The 18,401-nt window shown below is 40.2% G+C and overlaps 1 protein-coding gene across 3 annotated transcripts in view; it reads right to left on the reverse strand.

Moving 5' to 3' along the window:
- Window positions 1-18,401, reverse strand: part of MYO16 (myosin XVI) — a 418,633-nt gene that overhangs the window by 18,363 nt on the left and 381,869 nt on the right. For all 3 annotated transcript variants that reach the window (XM_064440435.1, XM_064440442.1, XM_064440450.1), the window contains exon 33: window positions 5,499-5,657. In XM_064440435.1, coding sequence (XP_064296505.1) covers window positions 5,499-5,657 — 159 coding nt within the window. The remainder of the gene's footprint in view (window positions 1-5,498; window positions 5,658-18,401) is intronic.

Below are 18,401 nucleotides of genomic sequence, written 5' to 3' on the forward strand. Positions count from 1 at the left end.
CTTAGATAAGAAAAAATGAAGTGAGACACATTCTTTGCATATTATACGCAATACCCACAGAAACTTTATGGAAACAATTCAAAGTTCAAATGCAATGAATCATAAACTACTTATGAGATGCTGTACTGTGCTAGACATAGTTCTGTTTCATGTTCATGTTCAGTTTCTTGTTCAATCATGAAACTGGCATAAAAACACACTGTGAAACATGTTTGTCTTCCAGTCTGCTATTTTCCGTATTAAAAATGGTTTTGTTTATTTTATAATTTGATAAATGAGAATTAACTCTTACATGGTTACTGATATATGATTTAACTCATGAAAATATAAATTGCATGAATAATCCCATAAAAAAACCCTGACTGTGAGAAAAACAGAACAAGAATTTTAAAGAGAAGGAATAATCCTTATTCTTTTTTGGCCTCTCTACTCTGGTTTTAGTGTCCCTCTTATAGTGGTGCATCTCCACAGCTTTGTAACTATGGCCAGCTGGGTTTTTCTGTTTGTTCTTCTGAATGAAACTTGTGTAAAGTATTTATAAATATGGATCTTTTTCTACATCTTCAAATCATCTGGACTTCCTCTGGACAGACACAGGCTTGCAGACTAGGAGCCAGGTCAAATCTTGCGAAAATCCAGCATTTCAGTCCTTTTCTGCCTGGTGCAGAGAGGAAGCCTGACCCTGTTCTCTCAGTGATTTGAACTATGTGTTGTTTCAAGGTGTAGTTATCACTTTTTGAAGCTGGGCCATGATATATTAGGTATGTACTGAGGCAAGGTCTGATATTCCATGTGTTCAGTATACTAGGCTTGTAAAATATATGTAAGTTACCACTATTACTTATATTAAAATCCCTGTTCTCCAACTTAAAATTCTCCCTCAGCAAAATCACATATTTTTAGTCAAATGAAATGTTTGAAATAAATTTTCCTCCAAAAATCCAGGTTTTGTCAAGACAAAACAAATCCCTTTTTTCAAATATTTTCCTAAACTAATGATTTATTCACATGGATTCATTTTGGATACATCTCAGACAGAATAATAAAAAAATTATCTACATACTAATGCAAAATGCTTTTTTAAAGTAGGTGTTATTAAATTCAAATAAAAGATATAATATAAAATATTCTCGTTATTCTAGACCACCATAAATGACTGAAAATACTTTCCTAGGCAAGCAGCAAGTTTTGAAAAAGATACTGTTTTTGCACTATATTCATACGCTTTAGGATCTATCGTCCATGACAGCCTTGAGCTAAGAATAAGGTTATAGAAGATTTTCTGTTTATTTCTATGAAAAGCACTTTGATAAGAGGTCTTATCAAATAAGTGAAATTTCCATGCACAGCAACAGCACATCATCACAGACATCGCAAGCAGGAGGCTTGGTGGAGTTTGGAAAGATAAATGGAGTAGCTGATTACATTCTGAGACTTTTCCTTTATGTACACCTAAGTAAATATTATGATACCACAGCTGTGCGCTGAATAAGACCTTGCTTAATTCAGCACAAGGTTGGAAGCATCAGTTTAGCAGGGGCAGAATTACAAGAACGTTAAGTTAATCAGGATTCAGGCTGGAGCACAAATCACACCATCTGGATTGGGCTTTCTTGTAACTAATCTCCAGTTACCAAAAGTAAGTTTAATTTGGCAAATTTTTGGCAAAATTGTGCTTGCTAACATTATTACTGCAATTATATATGGCGGTGGAAATGATAGCAAGGAATATGATTCATCAATAACCTCTAACTGGAGAAGTTAAATAGAAGAAATTAATTCCACTTTTTTCACATAATCAAGAATATCGCCTCGTCCCAAGCAGTATGTGTATTCATACAGAAGCCCAAACCTTCTACACACTTACTGCCTGTAATGCCTTTTCTACATTGCCTCAAAGGAAGATCCCACACTCAGTCCCCGATCTTCTTGTATTTCCCATTTCCCATTTCTACCCTGTTCTTGGATACTCATCTTGGGTTCCTTCAGATAAATAGTCTGTATCTCACATATTGAGATCTAGATCACTGGATATCTAGAGGTGGTTCTGTGGTTCCAGAGAACCTCCAGTCTTATAGGCTCTGCTACCCCTGACCTGGAGACCCTGCACCTTCTGACCTCCAACATCCTTATTTGCAAAACAGCAACACCCCAGAGTCTCTGGGTCTTTGCAACTGTGGGCACACATGTCTCCCCAAGCCTTCTACCTTCCTCCATGATTCTGTGTTCACACACAGGCTGGATCTACTGATCAGCTCCACGGAGCTGGATGAACAGCACAGTGCAAATGCGTGTCCATATGGCTGTTAGGCATGATGCAGCACAATATTCCTTTGGTCTAACAGGGCTGTTTCCTCTATACAATATCTACTTTAATTTTCTCTTGAGTTACAGAGAGAAAGTACCTCCACAACACACTCTACTGGGGTAAAGAACTGTCAGATTTCTGGGGAATTTCTCCTTTTCACTAACAAAAGGTTAGGTCACCTCAATCACTTCTAATAGTTTTCATATTTAAAGGTTTCACTCAATGATTAAACACTCCTCTATATCCTATTAGGTACTAGTTGGAAATTACAGCAAATTTCAGTAAACTTTTACCTGCAGTGTCTGAGTGTCTCCCACCAGAGGATCTGCTTTTGCAGGTGATTTAGGATCACAACTTTCAGCTTTGGACTGTAAAACGTTATTATAGGCTTTCTGATTACTCTCTGTGTTTGAAAAAGAAATAGCAAAAAAGCTCTTTCTTTCAGAATGAAAACTCTGGTAGATGTGGAAGATTTGCGGCAGAAAAGTCAGTTTGATAGATCAGAGCTGTAGGGAGGTGTTACTCCTAATATTAGAGATAAACTAAAGAAGAAGAGGATTACATTATATAAAATGAAAAAGCAACTTCTATTTAAATTCTGAACTATCAGAAGAGCCAGAAATTAAAATCAGCTTCTGAAAGCAACACAGCATTACTCTGTTTGGAAGCTGAGCCAGCCATCTTTTTAGCTGCTTAGTTACAGTTTTCTAAAGAATTCATCAGATTATAAGTAAGATTAACATCTTCATCAAAACGATTACTCTTATGACCATAGTGACTTTAAGTTTCATGAAACTTCAGAGGAGTGGTGCTGACACTTCATTCATGACAGCCAAAGACTAGTCTTATTTAAGAAATTGCTTCTGTATTAACTCATATGAGTAACATATGAATCTAGACTTTAGTTCTATCAGTGGAAAGCAGACTATATAGTTACACTGTGTAACAGTAGGAAGCAGATTACGATTACTCTATATTAAAGACTTTTGTAATCTCAGTGTCAACTATTTAATAATGCATTTCAGGTTTTATTTTCCTCAATGCTAGAGGAGTGTCGTATATAGTAAAAAAGAAATGAAAAAGTATTTTACATGGAAACATCTCATGGCACATTCTCAAATATCAGTCGTGCCTAGGTATATTCAACAAGACACAGATTTCAAAATCATGAAGATGTTAAGGTTGAGTCCTGGAAGGCTTTTTTCCTAAGCAGGCTGGCAAATTGGCTTTGAATTTGTGTAATCAAAGTACACCAAAGTTTTCCATATGGTCAACCCTTTCAATTATTATTAAGGGTGGCTGGAAAACTAGCATTCTGTATCATAAAATTTAGAATCTGATTTTGCTCTGCATCAGGGTAAAATCAAAGCTTGCATCATTTCTGCAACAGTCTGATATGCAAAACATAGATTTGAACCTTGAAATACCACAAATAATGTTAATTCCTTAGCCAGTGGGATACCACCAGACCTAAAGGGAGTTTTTCTCTGCTCACAGTATGAAGTGAATATAAAAACCATTCCTTATGAAAGCTGCACCAAAATTGGGAACTTTCTGTGAAAAGTTTCGGTCTGATGAACCAGTGTTTTTTAATGGGAAAAATATCGTATTGGAAATTTCCATTGCTTGATATTACACCTTTATGATTAATCTTTCCATTTACAAATAGTTTGAAAAGAATTAGTTTATGCACAGTAGATACTGTATGTGATCAATAGGAACAGCCCTGGCTACTAGTGGTTGTAAATACACTGATAAAAACGTAAACAATTACAAGCACCCATCTCACCTAGTAGTTGTCCTTTTATTCAAGCAATGACTATTTATTTCAGTAACTTAAAGCATCATCTCATTTCTAAGCTGAAAGTAACACAGCTCTTGTGATTAAACTCCACGTTAAGAGGTCTGGGGATAAAACGGTTGCTCTTATAAAAAGCTGATATCTCACAAGTCCCATTAGGATATCAGAATATATGGTCAAAAACCTACACAGAAGGAAATCACAGACTTGGTCTACCCACAGTTTTTGTGTTAATTTAACAGTCTGACTCTTTAACGTACTGAAAATATGGTCCTTTCCTCCCCAAATTATTATACTGATACAAATGGTGACATGGTTCTAATGGACAAAGATGCCTTTTTCTTCTGTCACAGTGCGTTCCTGGTTCCACACAGGAACCACCTTTACACTCATATAATTTCTCAGACTTGATGAGTTTTCTGCTTTGATTCTCAGAGAGAGCAGGAAGAATTATTTGGCCAAGCACTGCAGAATTTGGAGAATAAGTTTTCTTGAAAAGAAAGGAAGTATTTGATTTTGAAATGTTTCATTTTGATAATAAAGCTTGATTTTTTTTCTTTTCAAAACATGGCATATTAAGCAGCTCTAGTCTTTTTTTTAAGTGTAGCATATTTGGAAAACAAAATACAATATTTCACTTGACCTAATGTTTTTTCACTTTGATTTTTTCCAGGGTAGCTCTCAAATTATGTAGCTCTCTGCATCATGCGTAGTGCTACCCTTAACAGTAAAGACTATACAACTGTTCTGCTTACACAAACCATATCCAGACTTAAGTTTTCAGAGTGAAGATTATTGTACCCAGTGTCATGCAAGTATTTAGACATCTGCTTCTCCACATTCCATCAAAATAAATACTTTCTATTTGTCTTGTGTCTACTCATACTTTTATATTTGTATTGTGTATTTAAGTAATACAGGTGTTATAACCTTAGGATTTATGCTTCTAGGACCTTGAAAGGTTTCATTCTTTCTGTCATTGCTCTTGCACTATTTTGGTCATCTTGTTGCAATGATAAACAATTTGTCACTCCCTAATAAGGCACCTGTAGCAAAAGGAGATCCTCATTTTCCATTTTCTGTCCCATTTGTATTGATTATAGGATCAGAAATCTCCAATCTTAGTCCTCCATGCCTTGGGCTGTTTATAGACTTGGAGCTGAACTAATTACAAATTCCTCAACAGAGGCTCTGTTATTTTCTTCACATTCAGCTTTTATTAGAGAGGGGCTTATCAGTCCACACATATAAGGTTAAGCCAGTTCCAGAAACACAGATATTTCACAAGTCAGAAGATTCCAGCTTGACTATACCTTAAAAAGCACATTCAAGGAAACACTTCAGCAATTTTTTTTTGTTAGAAGAGCTTTGGGATTAAAAACTGCTTACCATTTGATACTGAATTTCCATTTTCAGCAGTCACAGAACTGGACAGTGGATTAGATGACTGAGTTCCATGGTTATTTGCATTTCTATCCTGGGTTTCTGCTCCAATATCTGATGTATTTGGATCTTCCCTGCTCCTCAGGTTCAGATTAGTTTCAGCACCTGACACAAACAGAAAAACCCTGTCAGCTTCCTATTACCTAGTTGCTTTCACATGTAAGTAGAAAAGCCTAATACACAGAAATCAAATTACTTTATCAGATTAATTTAATTCATCACTAAATTCACAAGTCCAGTGATAAATGTGGAAGGTTTTAGTCTGTGATTTTTGAAGGGTTTCTCTTTTTTTGCTAGTGTTCCACTTGCAGCCATTTAAAGTTTATGAAAGTGAAAGGCAACAATAAAATTTCATTTGTACTGTTTCTTTTCAAACAAATATCAGCTGCTAAATCTCAACAAATGTTTGCATTACCTCTATTTTAGATTCTATTCTATTTCACATGAGTTCATATGCTGCTGACATCAGTGCAATGCCTTTCACCATTGCATTAGGTGATACTAGCAACAGCTATAACGAGGGTTTATTTTTTACTCTTATCTCCTCCCACAAGAAACAAAATGCCTTTTGATATGAAACCATAGGTAGCAAGATTCCTCCTAGCAGAACCTCCCCATGGGCGTTATTCACCCTGTCTCAAGGGTCTCCAGCCATCAACTGCCATTTTCTATAAAGTTCCAGCTTTTCATGTCATAGCCTTTTAGTTAAATACCTTCAAGACATCAAGAGGAGGCCTGATCCTGTAGGCGTTCCCAAGCTATGTACCCTGCACAGGCATTTCTTCAAAGAGAAGAGGTTTCTTCAAAACCCTTCTCTTAGTCCCTCCTCTGACCGATGGTACATCCACACAAAGCAGAGCAGCTCACAGCAAAGTGTCCGGAGCTGGCTCTGAGCTTGCCTGGCTTAGTCAGCCCAGTGCGCTACAAGAAATAGGGCTCAGCCGTCAGCTGTGCCCAAGCAGGGCTCTCCACTGGAGTTCAGGGGCTAGAGGCAGGCTAGGGGCTGAGACACAAGACCGTGAATGGATGGGGATAGTAGGAGGGACCCTCACTGCAATTCTGGCATCCCTGGCTACCCCCCCTCCACCCCCGTGTGGCTGGGCTGATGAAGCTGCATGAACTGGTGCACTGGCACCTCTATGCAGTTTTTGGTGGATTTCTCACCCTTTTCCAGGTTTCTCTTCATTTTGTGGTGAAGGTACACACATACTCTTTCCTTGCCATAATCAGGTTTGTTTCACAGAAGACACGGCTGAATTCAGTTCTCTCTCTGTTTAGTTTCATTTCAGTTTTCCTAACTCTTTCCACTTGCTCTGAGAGCTGGCCTTAGCTGTGGGGCTGACATATTATGGCTGACCTGGGTGCAAAGGCTCTCATTTAGCACTCTGACATGGAAGTTTTTCCACTATGACAGATCTTAAAGAACTATTCCTTGATTTGGGTTGTGTCTGTTTAAGCTTTGTCATAACAACAGCAACAACCAACGGAGGTCAATAGACTAGTTATTAAAACCAACATTAAAGCATTCATCCATACTTCCAGTGACATCCTCAGCTCTCCCAAAGATTCAATATATTCTTATAAGTTTTGAGCCCATAGGCATTTTTCAAGGGGACAGGAAAAACATTTTTTCACCAGGTAACAGATACTTTGCCTGTAGATTGTCAAACTTAATGCTGACTGTGTGATCAATTTTTCATTTTTATGCCTGAACTGAAAAGCCCCCACCTGGAATACAAAGTACCAACATTTAAGAAATAAATTAATGAAATGAAAACTATACATCCATTCTGGTTCACTTGAAATGTTTTGTTTTATTGAAAAGGGTTTTGTTTATCTTTCAGTTATCTAACTCGGAATCTTTCTTAACATCTCCTCTTCCAAAAAAAAGGCTGTTTTGAAAAGTCAAAAAGTTCATTTCCAATAAATAAAACATTTTCATGTTTTCATCTTTTCTTTTTTTTTTTTCCTGCTCCCTCCTCTGCCCACATTCCCGGATCATTATTTTTTGCCAGATCTGATTGGAGTGTTTCAGTGGCACTGCTTCATAAACTGTGTATTTAGGCAAATGTGCTATGCATTGAAAAAATTAGGCCAGCTCTACCCACAGTAACCGGCTTGGGTGAGGCGGCAGAACCAGAGCCTGAGCTGGAAAATGCATAGAGTACAATTATAAGAGCATGCCTGATTTAGCTTTTGTACAAGCAAGTTGACTGCAAAATGCATCTTTGAAGCTCATATTAAATTTGTCTGAAAAGGAAATGTCACTTTTAGATGTTAATAGTCAGTGCACTTGCCTATAGATCATAATCCACCTACATAATTATTGTGCCACCTTTTACACAAAGAGTCTTGGGGGAAGTGGCTGGGATCCTTATTTTTCTTGATTTCCAAAAGATTTATTGATTTTCCTGACATATGCAATTCATTTGAGAATGTGCAAATAGAATGACTTTTTCTTGCAATCCTATTTGCAGAAACCTTTTGTTTCATCGGTACATTGATATCTTTTCATGGCATTCATGAAGGGCTCTTGGAAAAAAGGTTATCTTTTCTCCTTTATATCTTTAAGATTAAATACTGCAAAGAATTGTGGATAGATACTATTGAGCTAAAATATTATCCTAAATTGGCAGAAACAAGTAGTGGACAGATATGCAGCATAATTTTTCAGGCAGCTATCTCAATAGAGATCTGTTATCCCGTTTGCCCTACTCAGTCATTGTAAGAAACGCACACCTTTAGTTTTTGAATAGGAGACTATATAGAGAAAATATACTTCATAGTGCCTTATTTAATTCATCTTGGGGTGGAAAAGAAGCCTATATTTTGTTTCAAAATAATCTGGATTACATAAAGGTGTTTGTATTAATTTTCCATATAAAGGCATCTTCAGCTACTTCTTGGAGCAGAGTCATGTGAGTCTGTGGAAAAAATGTAACCACATATGTTGGCTAACTTCTAAATGACTCCTGGAGAAGCCAGAGTGTGTCCCTAGCAAACAAGTACTGGTCATTTATTTTTGACTTTGTGTAAAATGGGTGAGTTTCTGAAGAATATCTTTCCTATAAATAGAATAACTAGAAGATGCTTTAGCCAGGTGTAACCAGTGTACTGTCTTAGTGCTGCAAAACTTACCTAAGATCACTGGGTAATTCAGGCTGGAAGGGACGTCAGGACATCCCTCGTGCACCCCTGCTCCAGGCAGGGCCAGCTGTGAGGTCACACCAGGTTGCTCGGGGCTTTGCCCACACCAGTCCTGAAACCCCCCAAGGACGGAGCGTGCCCAACCTCCCTGGGCAGCCGCTCCCTCTGCCTGCCCCCAGCCTGCCTGTCCTCACCGGGGAGAGGTTTCAGTACCCAGCCTGAACCCCTCTCATCTCAGTTCATGCCTGCTGTACCCTGTTGCCCGGCCGCACATGGCTGTGACGGGCCCAGGTGCCCCCTCTCCGTCCCCTCCCTGAAGGCACTGGGGTGGCTGTGAGGTGTCCACGCTGGGCAAGCCCCACTGGTCTAGCCTCTGCTCATGGGGACACCCTCCAGCCCTGAGTGTCGCAGAGGTGAACTCCCTCCAGGTTATTGGTGTCTTTCATTGGGGGACACCAGCTGGCCACGTTATCCAGATGTGTCTGGAGGTCATCTCCAGACATGTAGAGGAAAACAAGGTTATCAGAAGTAGTCAACATGGATTCACCAAGGGAAGATTATGCTTCACCAACCTGATAGCATTCTATGATGGCATAACTGGCTGGGACAACACAGGGAGAGCAGTGGATATTTTTTACCTCAATTTCAGTAAGGCATTTGACACCGTCTCCTATCACATCCTCACAGACAAGCTAAGGAAGTGTGGGTCGGATGAGTGGACAGTGAGGTGGATAGAGAACTGGCTCAACAACAGAGCTCAGAGGGTCGTGATCAATGGGGCAGAGTCTGGTTGGAGGCCTGTTACTAGTGGTGTTCCTTAGGGGTCTGTGCTGGGTCCAGTCCTGTTCAACATATTAATCAATGACCTGGATGATGGGAGAGAGTGTAACCTCAGCAAGTTCCCTGATGACACCAAGCTGGGAGGAGGGGCTGATACACCAGAAGGCTGTGCTGCCATCCAACAACACCTGGACAGGCTGGAGAGATGGGCCGAGGGGCACCTCATGAAATTCAACAAGGGCAAGTGCAAGGTCCTGCAGCTGGGGAGGAACAACCCCAGGCACCAGGATTCTTGTACAGGCTGGGGGCTGAAATACTGGAGAGTGGCTCTGTAGAGAAGGACCTGGGATTGCTGGGGGACAGCAAGCTGACCATGAGCCAACAATGTGCCCTTGTGGCCAAGAAGGCCAGTGGTGTCCTGGGGTGCATTAAAAGGAGTGTGGCCAGCAGGTCGAGAGGGGTTATCCTCCCCCTCTATTCTGCCCTAGTGAGATCACATTTGGAGTACTGTGTCCAGTTTTGGGCCCTCCAGTTCAAGAGGGACGTGGAACTGCTTGAGCAAGTCCAGCAGAGAGCTACCAAGATGCTCAGGGGACTGGAGCATCTCCCATATGAAGAAAGTCTGAGAGACCTTGGTTTGTTCAGCCTGGAGAAGAGGAGACTGAGGGGGGATCATATCAATGCTTATAAATATCTAGAGGGTGGGTGTCAGGAGGGTGGGACTAGGCTCTTTTCAGTAGTGCCCAATGACAGGCCAAGGGGCGATGGGCACAAGTTGGAACACAGGAAGTTCCACCTCAATATGAGAAAAAGTGTCTTCCCTGTGAGGGTGCCAGAGCAGTGGCACAGGCTGCCCAGGGAGGCTGTGGAGTCTCCTTCCCTGGAGACATTCAAAACCCGCCTGGACACGTTCCTGTGCCCCTGCTCTGGTTGTGCCTGCTGAAGCAGGGGGGTTGGACGAGATGATCTCCAGAGGTCCCTTCCAACCCCTGCCATTCTGTGATTCTGTGATTCTGTGTGGTCTAACAGTGAAAGCTGGGCAGAGGGGACAACCCCTGCCCCGACCTGCTCATTGTGCTCCTGCTGATGCAGCCCTGGATGCTGCTGGCCATCTCTGCTGCCAGGGCTCGCTGCTGGCTCCTGCCCAGCTTCCAGGGCTCCAGCTGCTCCCCAGCCAGTCTCTCCCCAGCCTATATCACTATAAGAGGTAATTCTTTCCAAGTACAGGACAACGTGTTTTTTACACTTATCTTTAACACACCAAAAAGCCCTGACTTTATCTTCTGCACTGGGGTATCACTCTCTGTCCTGCCTCCCAACTACCCAAAATATCCCTGAGCATAACAAAGATGTCTCCTGAATTTTTTATAATAATATTTCTATTCCACACAGTGTATCCGTGCACAGTAGTACCTTAAACAGGAATACTGTGGACAATAACAACAAATATAGGGAAGCTGTCTAGTAACAGTAAAAACTTAGAAAATTCCTACTGTTTCCAATTTTGTCCATCAAATATTTGTCTGAATTTCATTTCACCCTCATGTTTTCTCAGTCACCTGATATATAAATTTGGACTTTTCTCCACATTGATGTCAATTTCTCCCTGCTGCTGTGAATCCCTGCAGATACAAGTATGCTCTGCTCTCTCATCCATTATCAACCTCGTGAAACTATCAGAAATACTTTAGGAGAGAGGAATAGCAAAAACTCTGGTTCCTACAGTTGAACATCTTCACCAACATGCTGAATGTTAGCTTTTTGTTCAGACTTGCTGAACTCACTCTGCTGTTCTCACCAGATGGATAGATGATTTACCAGGTTTCAACCCTTTTTTTTTTTTTAAGTAACAGCATCTTAACAGTTTCCAGCTAGTAATAAATGTTATTTGAAGAGTCATCCAAGCCTACTTGTGAGAGACTAGCTACAGAGAGGTATCAGCTGTGAGAGCATGGTGGGAGTTCATGATTATAAAAGGAATACAAGCTTTAAGTAAAAACCTACAGATTCTTTGCAACGGTGAACAGCATTTTGATTATTATTTTGGTAAACTGACTTTGCCAAATAGATGTCTCTGACTCAGTCAAATTCTGCTCTGACTAATCTTGCAGTTAATGAGGATATATGGACTACAAGGATGTACGGATGTTTGGACTGGGGCATAATTTGCCCCACAACTGCAGCATAGTTAATAGCTGGAAGCAATCACATGTACAGAGCTTTTAATCAGAGTATAACAAATCAAAGTGTAACAATTTTTTCCTTACAAGCAAGCTCTGTATTCCAATAAACCCATAATTAATTACATCAACATTACTTGAAAAGTGTAAGAGGAAAGGTATGCAAAAGAGGCAGCTCATGAAATCCACATTTGCTTGTCATTCTCAGTGTTCCTGGAAGAGACTAAGTTTAAAACTCATGACAAAGTCATAAGGCACAGGATGGACTGAAATTTTACTTATATTGGAAAGAAAAGCAAAAGTTTGGCAATCATGGAAATTATTTAATATATCTGCTTTTTATTTTCCTTTTTGAGTCATTACCGCACTCTTAAAAGAACCTCAGTGCACTGAAAGTCTACATGATACAACGTTTTTGTCAAATGAATAACTTAAACTCTTTTAATTGAGCTATGACTTCCAAATATTCTATTATAAAGTTCATTTTTCTCAAACATAAAATGTAGGATCCCAAATATCATAGTTATTTCAGAAGGAGTATTTAGGCTGAATTAATGCTGTTATCACCAAATTAGAAAATGGGCTAGAATAAGCTCTATTCAGATGACAGGTTAAAGTGTAATACTGAAATATTTTAAGAAAATATTAACTTTGTAAGGAAATTATATATTTAGCCTATTTAATAAAGTCTAAAGTAAAGTATAAATCAATGACTGATATCAGCATTTAGGTGGAATCACCATAGACTCTTTGTGTAGCAAGGCATGAAAAACTAGTATGTTATTAAAAGCCCAGCAGTAACTCACCTGGTTGGATTGTATTTTTCTTTTCTGTCAAAGCCCTTTTTTTGCTCTCCTTTCTTTAAAAGTAGGTATATCTGTCCCCATATGTTCTTTTTTCAAATACTTCTCCTTTTAACGTTTAGTGCTCATTTACAGTCTGACTGGAAACTCATTAATAACAACAGAAGGCCTCCACTGCTTTCAGTGGGTTTTGGATCAGATTCATGCTTACCTTGGATGCTTTGTGCAGCACTGCCAAAGCACCAAGGGATTCAAAACACAGGGTGAATGCAGAGGGCCTCTTGCTTTGTATATCCTGGTAATTCAAATGTGTTCATAACTGTTCTGTGGCCCTGAGGCAAATGGTAAGAGCCCCATGTCTATGCTATTACACTTTCTTGCCCTCCACAGCAGAGAGGCTGCATCCAAGTGGTGTCTACTGGGAATAGTCCCCGGCCTGTGCCATTTCCTGAGCCATGTCCAGATTTGTCTGGGAGGGAGACAGCCTGCAAGGTCCAAAATCATGCCAGGGACTGCCCTAGCACTCTGACTGTGAAGAGGGTTGAGCTGCCACAGCCAGGACATTCCCTGGCACTGACTCATTTACTAAAACAGTCATAGCCCTTCACCTTGACAGCGCTAGTTGCCACAATCAGAAACGAGTGGTCAATAATTAAGTCCTTCTCAGGAAGAAAAGGAAAAATATGGAAGAAAAGCAACCTCAAACCAGAGGGGGTAGTGGGGTACTGAACTGTCGTACAGTTTCTGCTGTAGCCACATTTAATAGTTTAATCCTGACTGTATGGGGAGAGCAGGTTCTCCCTAGATTTGCTCTAGCATAAATGGAAGTAATTCACACCCCTTGATCTGATTTGACTTCTACCTGGACCGTTCTTTCAAGGCACAGGTTCCTTTTCATTAATCTAAGGCTGAGTTCCTAGGTGAGGAATTTCAGTGCTACAAGCTAGGCAGGGTGTACCTGGGTCCTAAAGTAGAAACAATCTCTGTCCTGGTCAACAAAAAAATCAGCCCTATAAACAGAAACTACGAGTATTACAGAAAAAATCTTAAAAGCTTTTCCACAAAGGAACGAAAACTACAAAAATACATTACACATATAATTACGGAAAGAAATATATGAAAAAAGAAGGAAATAGTTCCCCTTCTGATCATTTAATGTCTTTAATAAATCCTGGGATAATGTCAAACGTTATTTCTTCATCCACGGAAAACATGACATTCTGTAACCGATAATCAATATATGGTTTTAGTTATCAAGATCCACAGCTATTCACACTTTATTAGCAACTATGAAATCTGGAAAATACATATATACTGGCAGATAAATCAATATAATACAGGAGTAGAAGCTTTTTGTACCTGGGCTACCATGGAATCTAAAAGCTAAATAGCTTGTTTCCCTTGAAATCTGTGGCTGGCATCCAGCAAAATGGAAATTTCAATCAGGCACCTCGTCATTATTCACGTGAATAACAAAGAACTGATGGATCCTATTAACCAGCACATGAAAGACAAGGTGTTGCAGACAGAAGGGATTCCTTATCTGTGCTCTCACTCTTTCCTGGGAGAGTCAGGAATACACCGAATCCTAGCGGCCAACCCTGAATAGTTGTTGCATTTTCTGTGGTAAATGGACAGTGTGAAGTGGTGGAAAAAAAAAAAAAAAAAGATGGCGACTGCAGAGACCATGCAGGCATTTTTTGATGAAGGAAAGGAAGAGGAAGGTTAAATAAGAACAGGCCATTTTATTTTGGCTTAAGTGTTTACCACTGTGTTTTGTTGCACCTTGACAATTGCACTTGGCGTTTCCTGTTTTGCTCTGACTTACTGTTGAGACGTTCCTTGTCCATGGCATTTGCTAGCTACCCTCAGCACATGTTGCCTTGGATGTCCTTTTGCTGGATGAATGCATATTGCTTCAGAGTGCTTCAGTTTGCCCTCATGAAGTCACACTGTGACCTGCTGTAGCATGACTGTTTACTTTGTCTGCTGAGAGCTGGAGGCAAACAGATGCATCTTATTTGCTGAAAGAAATGGAGCAGGATGAAAACTGTCAGGACAGGATTCCCCCAGCCTATTAGTGTGAACTGCCTGCCTCACCCTCATAGCTGTGCTGCTGGCTGTTGCTGCCATCAGAGGCAATAATTATTCATTGATTTATTTCACCTCACAAAGCCTGACTTTACAGCAGCAATTGTCTAGGATTTCCCCCTGCAATGATGCTCCTAGGATAGGCAGCAATGAATTTGTTCTGTCACTTTCAGCACCCTTTCACTCTGAGCTGTGTAAGTGGAGATATCAGATGGTATTACAAGCCACACTAGAAGCCACAGTCTTCAATGCAGCAGGGAAATACTGAAACAGACTACTGCTTTGCTCTGTGAAGCTGCATTTGTGGAAGCTCTGTATGAACACGGGGAAGAAAAGAGAGGCGACACAGACCATGAAGAACATCAAGTGACAAAACTCACTCCACTGGAGGCAAAGAGCTCCTCAGAAGAATGTTGTGTTAGTGTGAAACTGATCAGCCAGAGATGCTGAGGTGACTGCAGGAACTCCTGGGTCTGGTTCAGCCCTTAAGAACCATCAACTCAATCACTGTTTTGTATATTATTTCATAGCTATGGAAAGTATACACCTAGAACAGAAGGGTTTCTTCTGCTTTCTTCTCTGATGGACTTGTGCTGGTGGGGAGACAGTGTTCTTATTTCACATTTATCTCAGTGACAATCATTACAAGCTACAAACATTTCCCTCCCTCCTAGAAGTAATGTCAGGGACATCTCTGGATCAGGTAAATTTTCAGAGTTGGTGGGGGAGATAGAGAACACAGGCGACTTCTTTCCCTGTCTGGAGGACTCCTGATTGTTTGAATTAGGCTTGTTCCCAACATGAGATAAAGAATACTACTGCTGAAGTGGAGAAAACAGCCCTCTTAAATAGTGGTAATGCATGAAGAATATCTGGACAGCCTGCCACCTCTCCTGCCTGATAGTATCTGAGCAAGAACTTGGACCACCTTTTTAATGCAGCAAGTGTGCTGAAGTCCAGCCAGTGCATGCGTTTCAGAGTCTGGGGATTTCATTCACCCTATCGTCCCTAGGAACTGATCTCTGCAGGCCTTTCTTAGGTCCATTACTAACCACAGAGAGCAAGAACGAGGGAAGCACAGCCTGGGACAATTTCTTGCCTTAGGAGAAGATTTCTTCCCTCCATGTTCCCATGTTGCCCACCTTTTCAAGTCTAATATGGAAAAAGTAGCTTATTTTACTCTGTAATAGTTTTGTTTACTCTTAGGTGTGTTGTTTGGCTGACCAAAGAGTCTATTTCTTGTGTTTGTGTGGTTAAAAAACTGCTGGTGCGCTGGAAAGGGAGGAAGCAATTTGGTAAGAAACACAGCTTCCCTTTTTTAAACTGTTTTCTTCTAACTAATGTGGATGCAGCAGTTCTTTTTGAAGGCAGACATTTAAGTTTGTTTACATTTGTGTGTGGTATCTCGGTAACAGAACAGCCATTACTATTGGGCTTTAGCTGCTGTTGGAAGGAATTATGTGATGAGACACTGTCTCAACCTTCCTCCCCCTCAAACACAGTTGCAAATATTGTAAAAGTAAACAAACAAAAAGCCACAAACAAACAAACAGACAGGGATTTGCTACTGCCAACAGCATCACATCAGTTCTATTTATTTTTCCCACAGAATACTTCTACAGAGATTTTTCAGGATCTCTCTCATACCAGCTCTGGCATCAACTGCGATGCAGAACCCTTAGTGTAAGTGACTGTGTTGGGCAGATAAATTGTTTGCGCAGATCCTGAGGGACAATCCAAGGAATATTTTTTGATCACCTGTACTCTAATCCTACCCACCAAAGAGGGACAGCTATTCTGGAAAACGTCTCGGACAACGTTCCGAATTTTCTTTTGAAGTGAGCTTCTAAATTGGAATTGAATTTAGGTATTTCTTTAGCTTGTTTTTAAGTTCATTTTAAAGGGATGCAGTGATGGAGACATCCATGAACCTCAAAGCAAGAACGTGTGACTATCACAATGCAGTGTGATAAGCATCCATACTGTGCACAGATATAGGCCAACCTGTGGTTAAAACTGTCACTGTATACTACTAGTATGTCAGCATCATACTGCAACCAGCCCTTAAGGAAAGAGTTAAAAGAAATAATGAAATGTGGAACTTCAGGTCTAATTTTTTAAGACGTTTTTCTTTTTCTTTTAAAGACTGCACCGCACAAGGATAAAATTAATTTTCATGTTTTTCATTTTAAAATAGAGTGAAAACTGAAACCAAAAGAGCGCTGAACTTGAAGGATTCTTTATTTTCCCACTCACTAGTGGACTCAGGGAGAAGACAGATGCCTCAAACTGCTACTTCTACTTCCAGAGCTCCATTTCCAAGCACTCTCCTACCCTCTCAACAGCAAAGTGCAGTGGCTGTGGTGAGAGCACGAGGGTCAGGGCACCCTCATGTTTATGATCAAGTCTTTTTCCCTATCTCTTTCCAACTGCTTTCTCCATCCAGCCCCACAAAATGCTAATGCCGGAACTGGAACACGTTCCACACATGTGGGTCTACAGAGTTTCATGGTGAGCTGCACGAGTCCTGTCAAGAACTTTGGGTGTTGAGAACTGAGGGGCTGCAGTTTTCACAGTCACAACTGCATTGCTCTTGAATACCTGAGCCAGTGAGTTTAGAGCAGCTTGGTTTGTTTAGAACACATCTGTGCTTCCTGTGTAGATAGACCCCTATATGACAACCTGGGTGGTGTTGAAATGGCCACTCTTGAACTTATCTAGGTCCAAAAGTAAAAAGTCAACACATTTAACTGTTAATGTTTCCGGTAAGAAAAATTTTAGTATGTTTGAGGAGACCCATTTCAGTAGTTTCCAAATGTTTTTGAAAGACTGGACATGGAAGAGTATTTATTTCTGCACAGAATTTCAGAATGCTTGATTTTCATTCCAGGGAAAAACAAAAATAAATGTCACAACCTTGACATTTTCTGTGAAATGGAACTACTGTTCTCTGCTGAGGCTCTATGCAAAAGGTGATTTAATGCTGAGATGGATGTAAAGTTAAAAGCATCTGGAACATATTTCTCACTCAAGTTGAGAATTTAATTTCAGACTTTCAATAAAATGTGTGTTCAAATTTCATTCTCCACTATGTCCCAAATTCCTGTAGTCCTGTAAAATCAAGCGATATGACATTTACTGCCAAATAGCCATATTCTTGGTTGGTATTAGGAACGGAATTGTGCTATAATTCAATTTCCTTGTTCTTTCAGACATGGCTAATTTCTCACACTAGAGTATCTTTGGTTTACAATTAGTGATGTAGTGGTTCCTAAACAGAGTCTTTTGTGGTTCTGCATCTTGGATCACAAATAAAAAAAACCTGAAGACTGAAGACTGTTTACTATTTAAAGAAGCCCACAATACTGTTAGTAATGAGACAACTTCCCAAACTATTGCTGAATTTGGAACAAAGATGTTCTATCAGATGGTGAAGAAAAGACACTGTTATGAAAATAATAGTCCTGTAAATGCCTACTTGAATGATCAAAGTCACTATTAAAGGTGGGATATTATTAAAATCTATGGGCTAGAAATGCATTAAGGTGAACAAGTATGGTGTGGTTACTGTGCTCCAGTATCAGACAGGATGAAGGGGGCACAAAGTAAGTCCAACCCAATGCAAAGAAAGCAAAAAAGAATCAGTAACTTAAAAGGAATGCCTGCAGTTCTCAGAAATGGACCATGTAAAAGGAATAGAAAGGCGGGTGCAGTTACTTCTCCTCAGCTTCCTTCCTGTTAAGCAGTGACTAGGTACGAACATGAGGGAGCCTGTACTGGGTCAGACCAAGGGTCTGTCTACTCCAGGATCCTTTTCTGACAGCTGTAGGTATTTACAGTATAAGATC

Source organism: Phalacrocorax carbo, chromosome 1 (assembly GCF_963921805.1).
Source record: "Phalacrocorax carbo chromosome 1, bPhaCar2.1, whole genome shotgun sequence".
Lineage (NCBI taxonomy): Eukaryota > Metazoa > Chordata > Aves > Suliformes > Phalacrocoracidae > Phalacrocorax > Phalacrocorax carbo.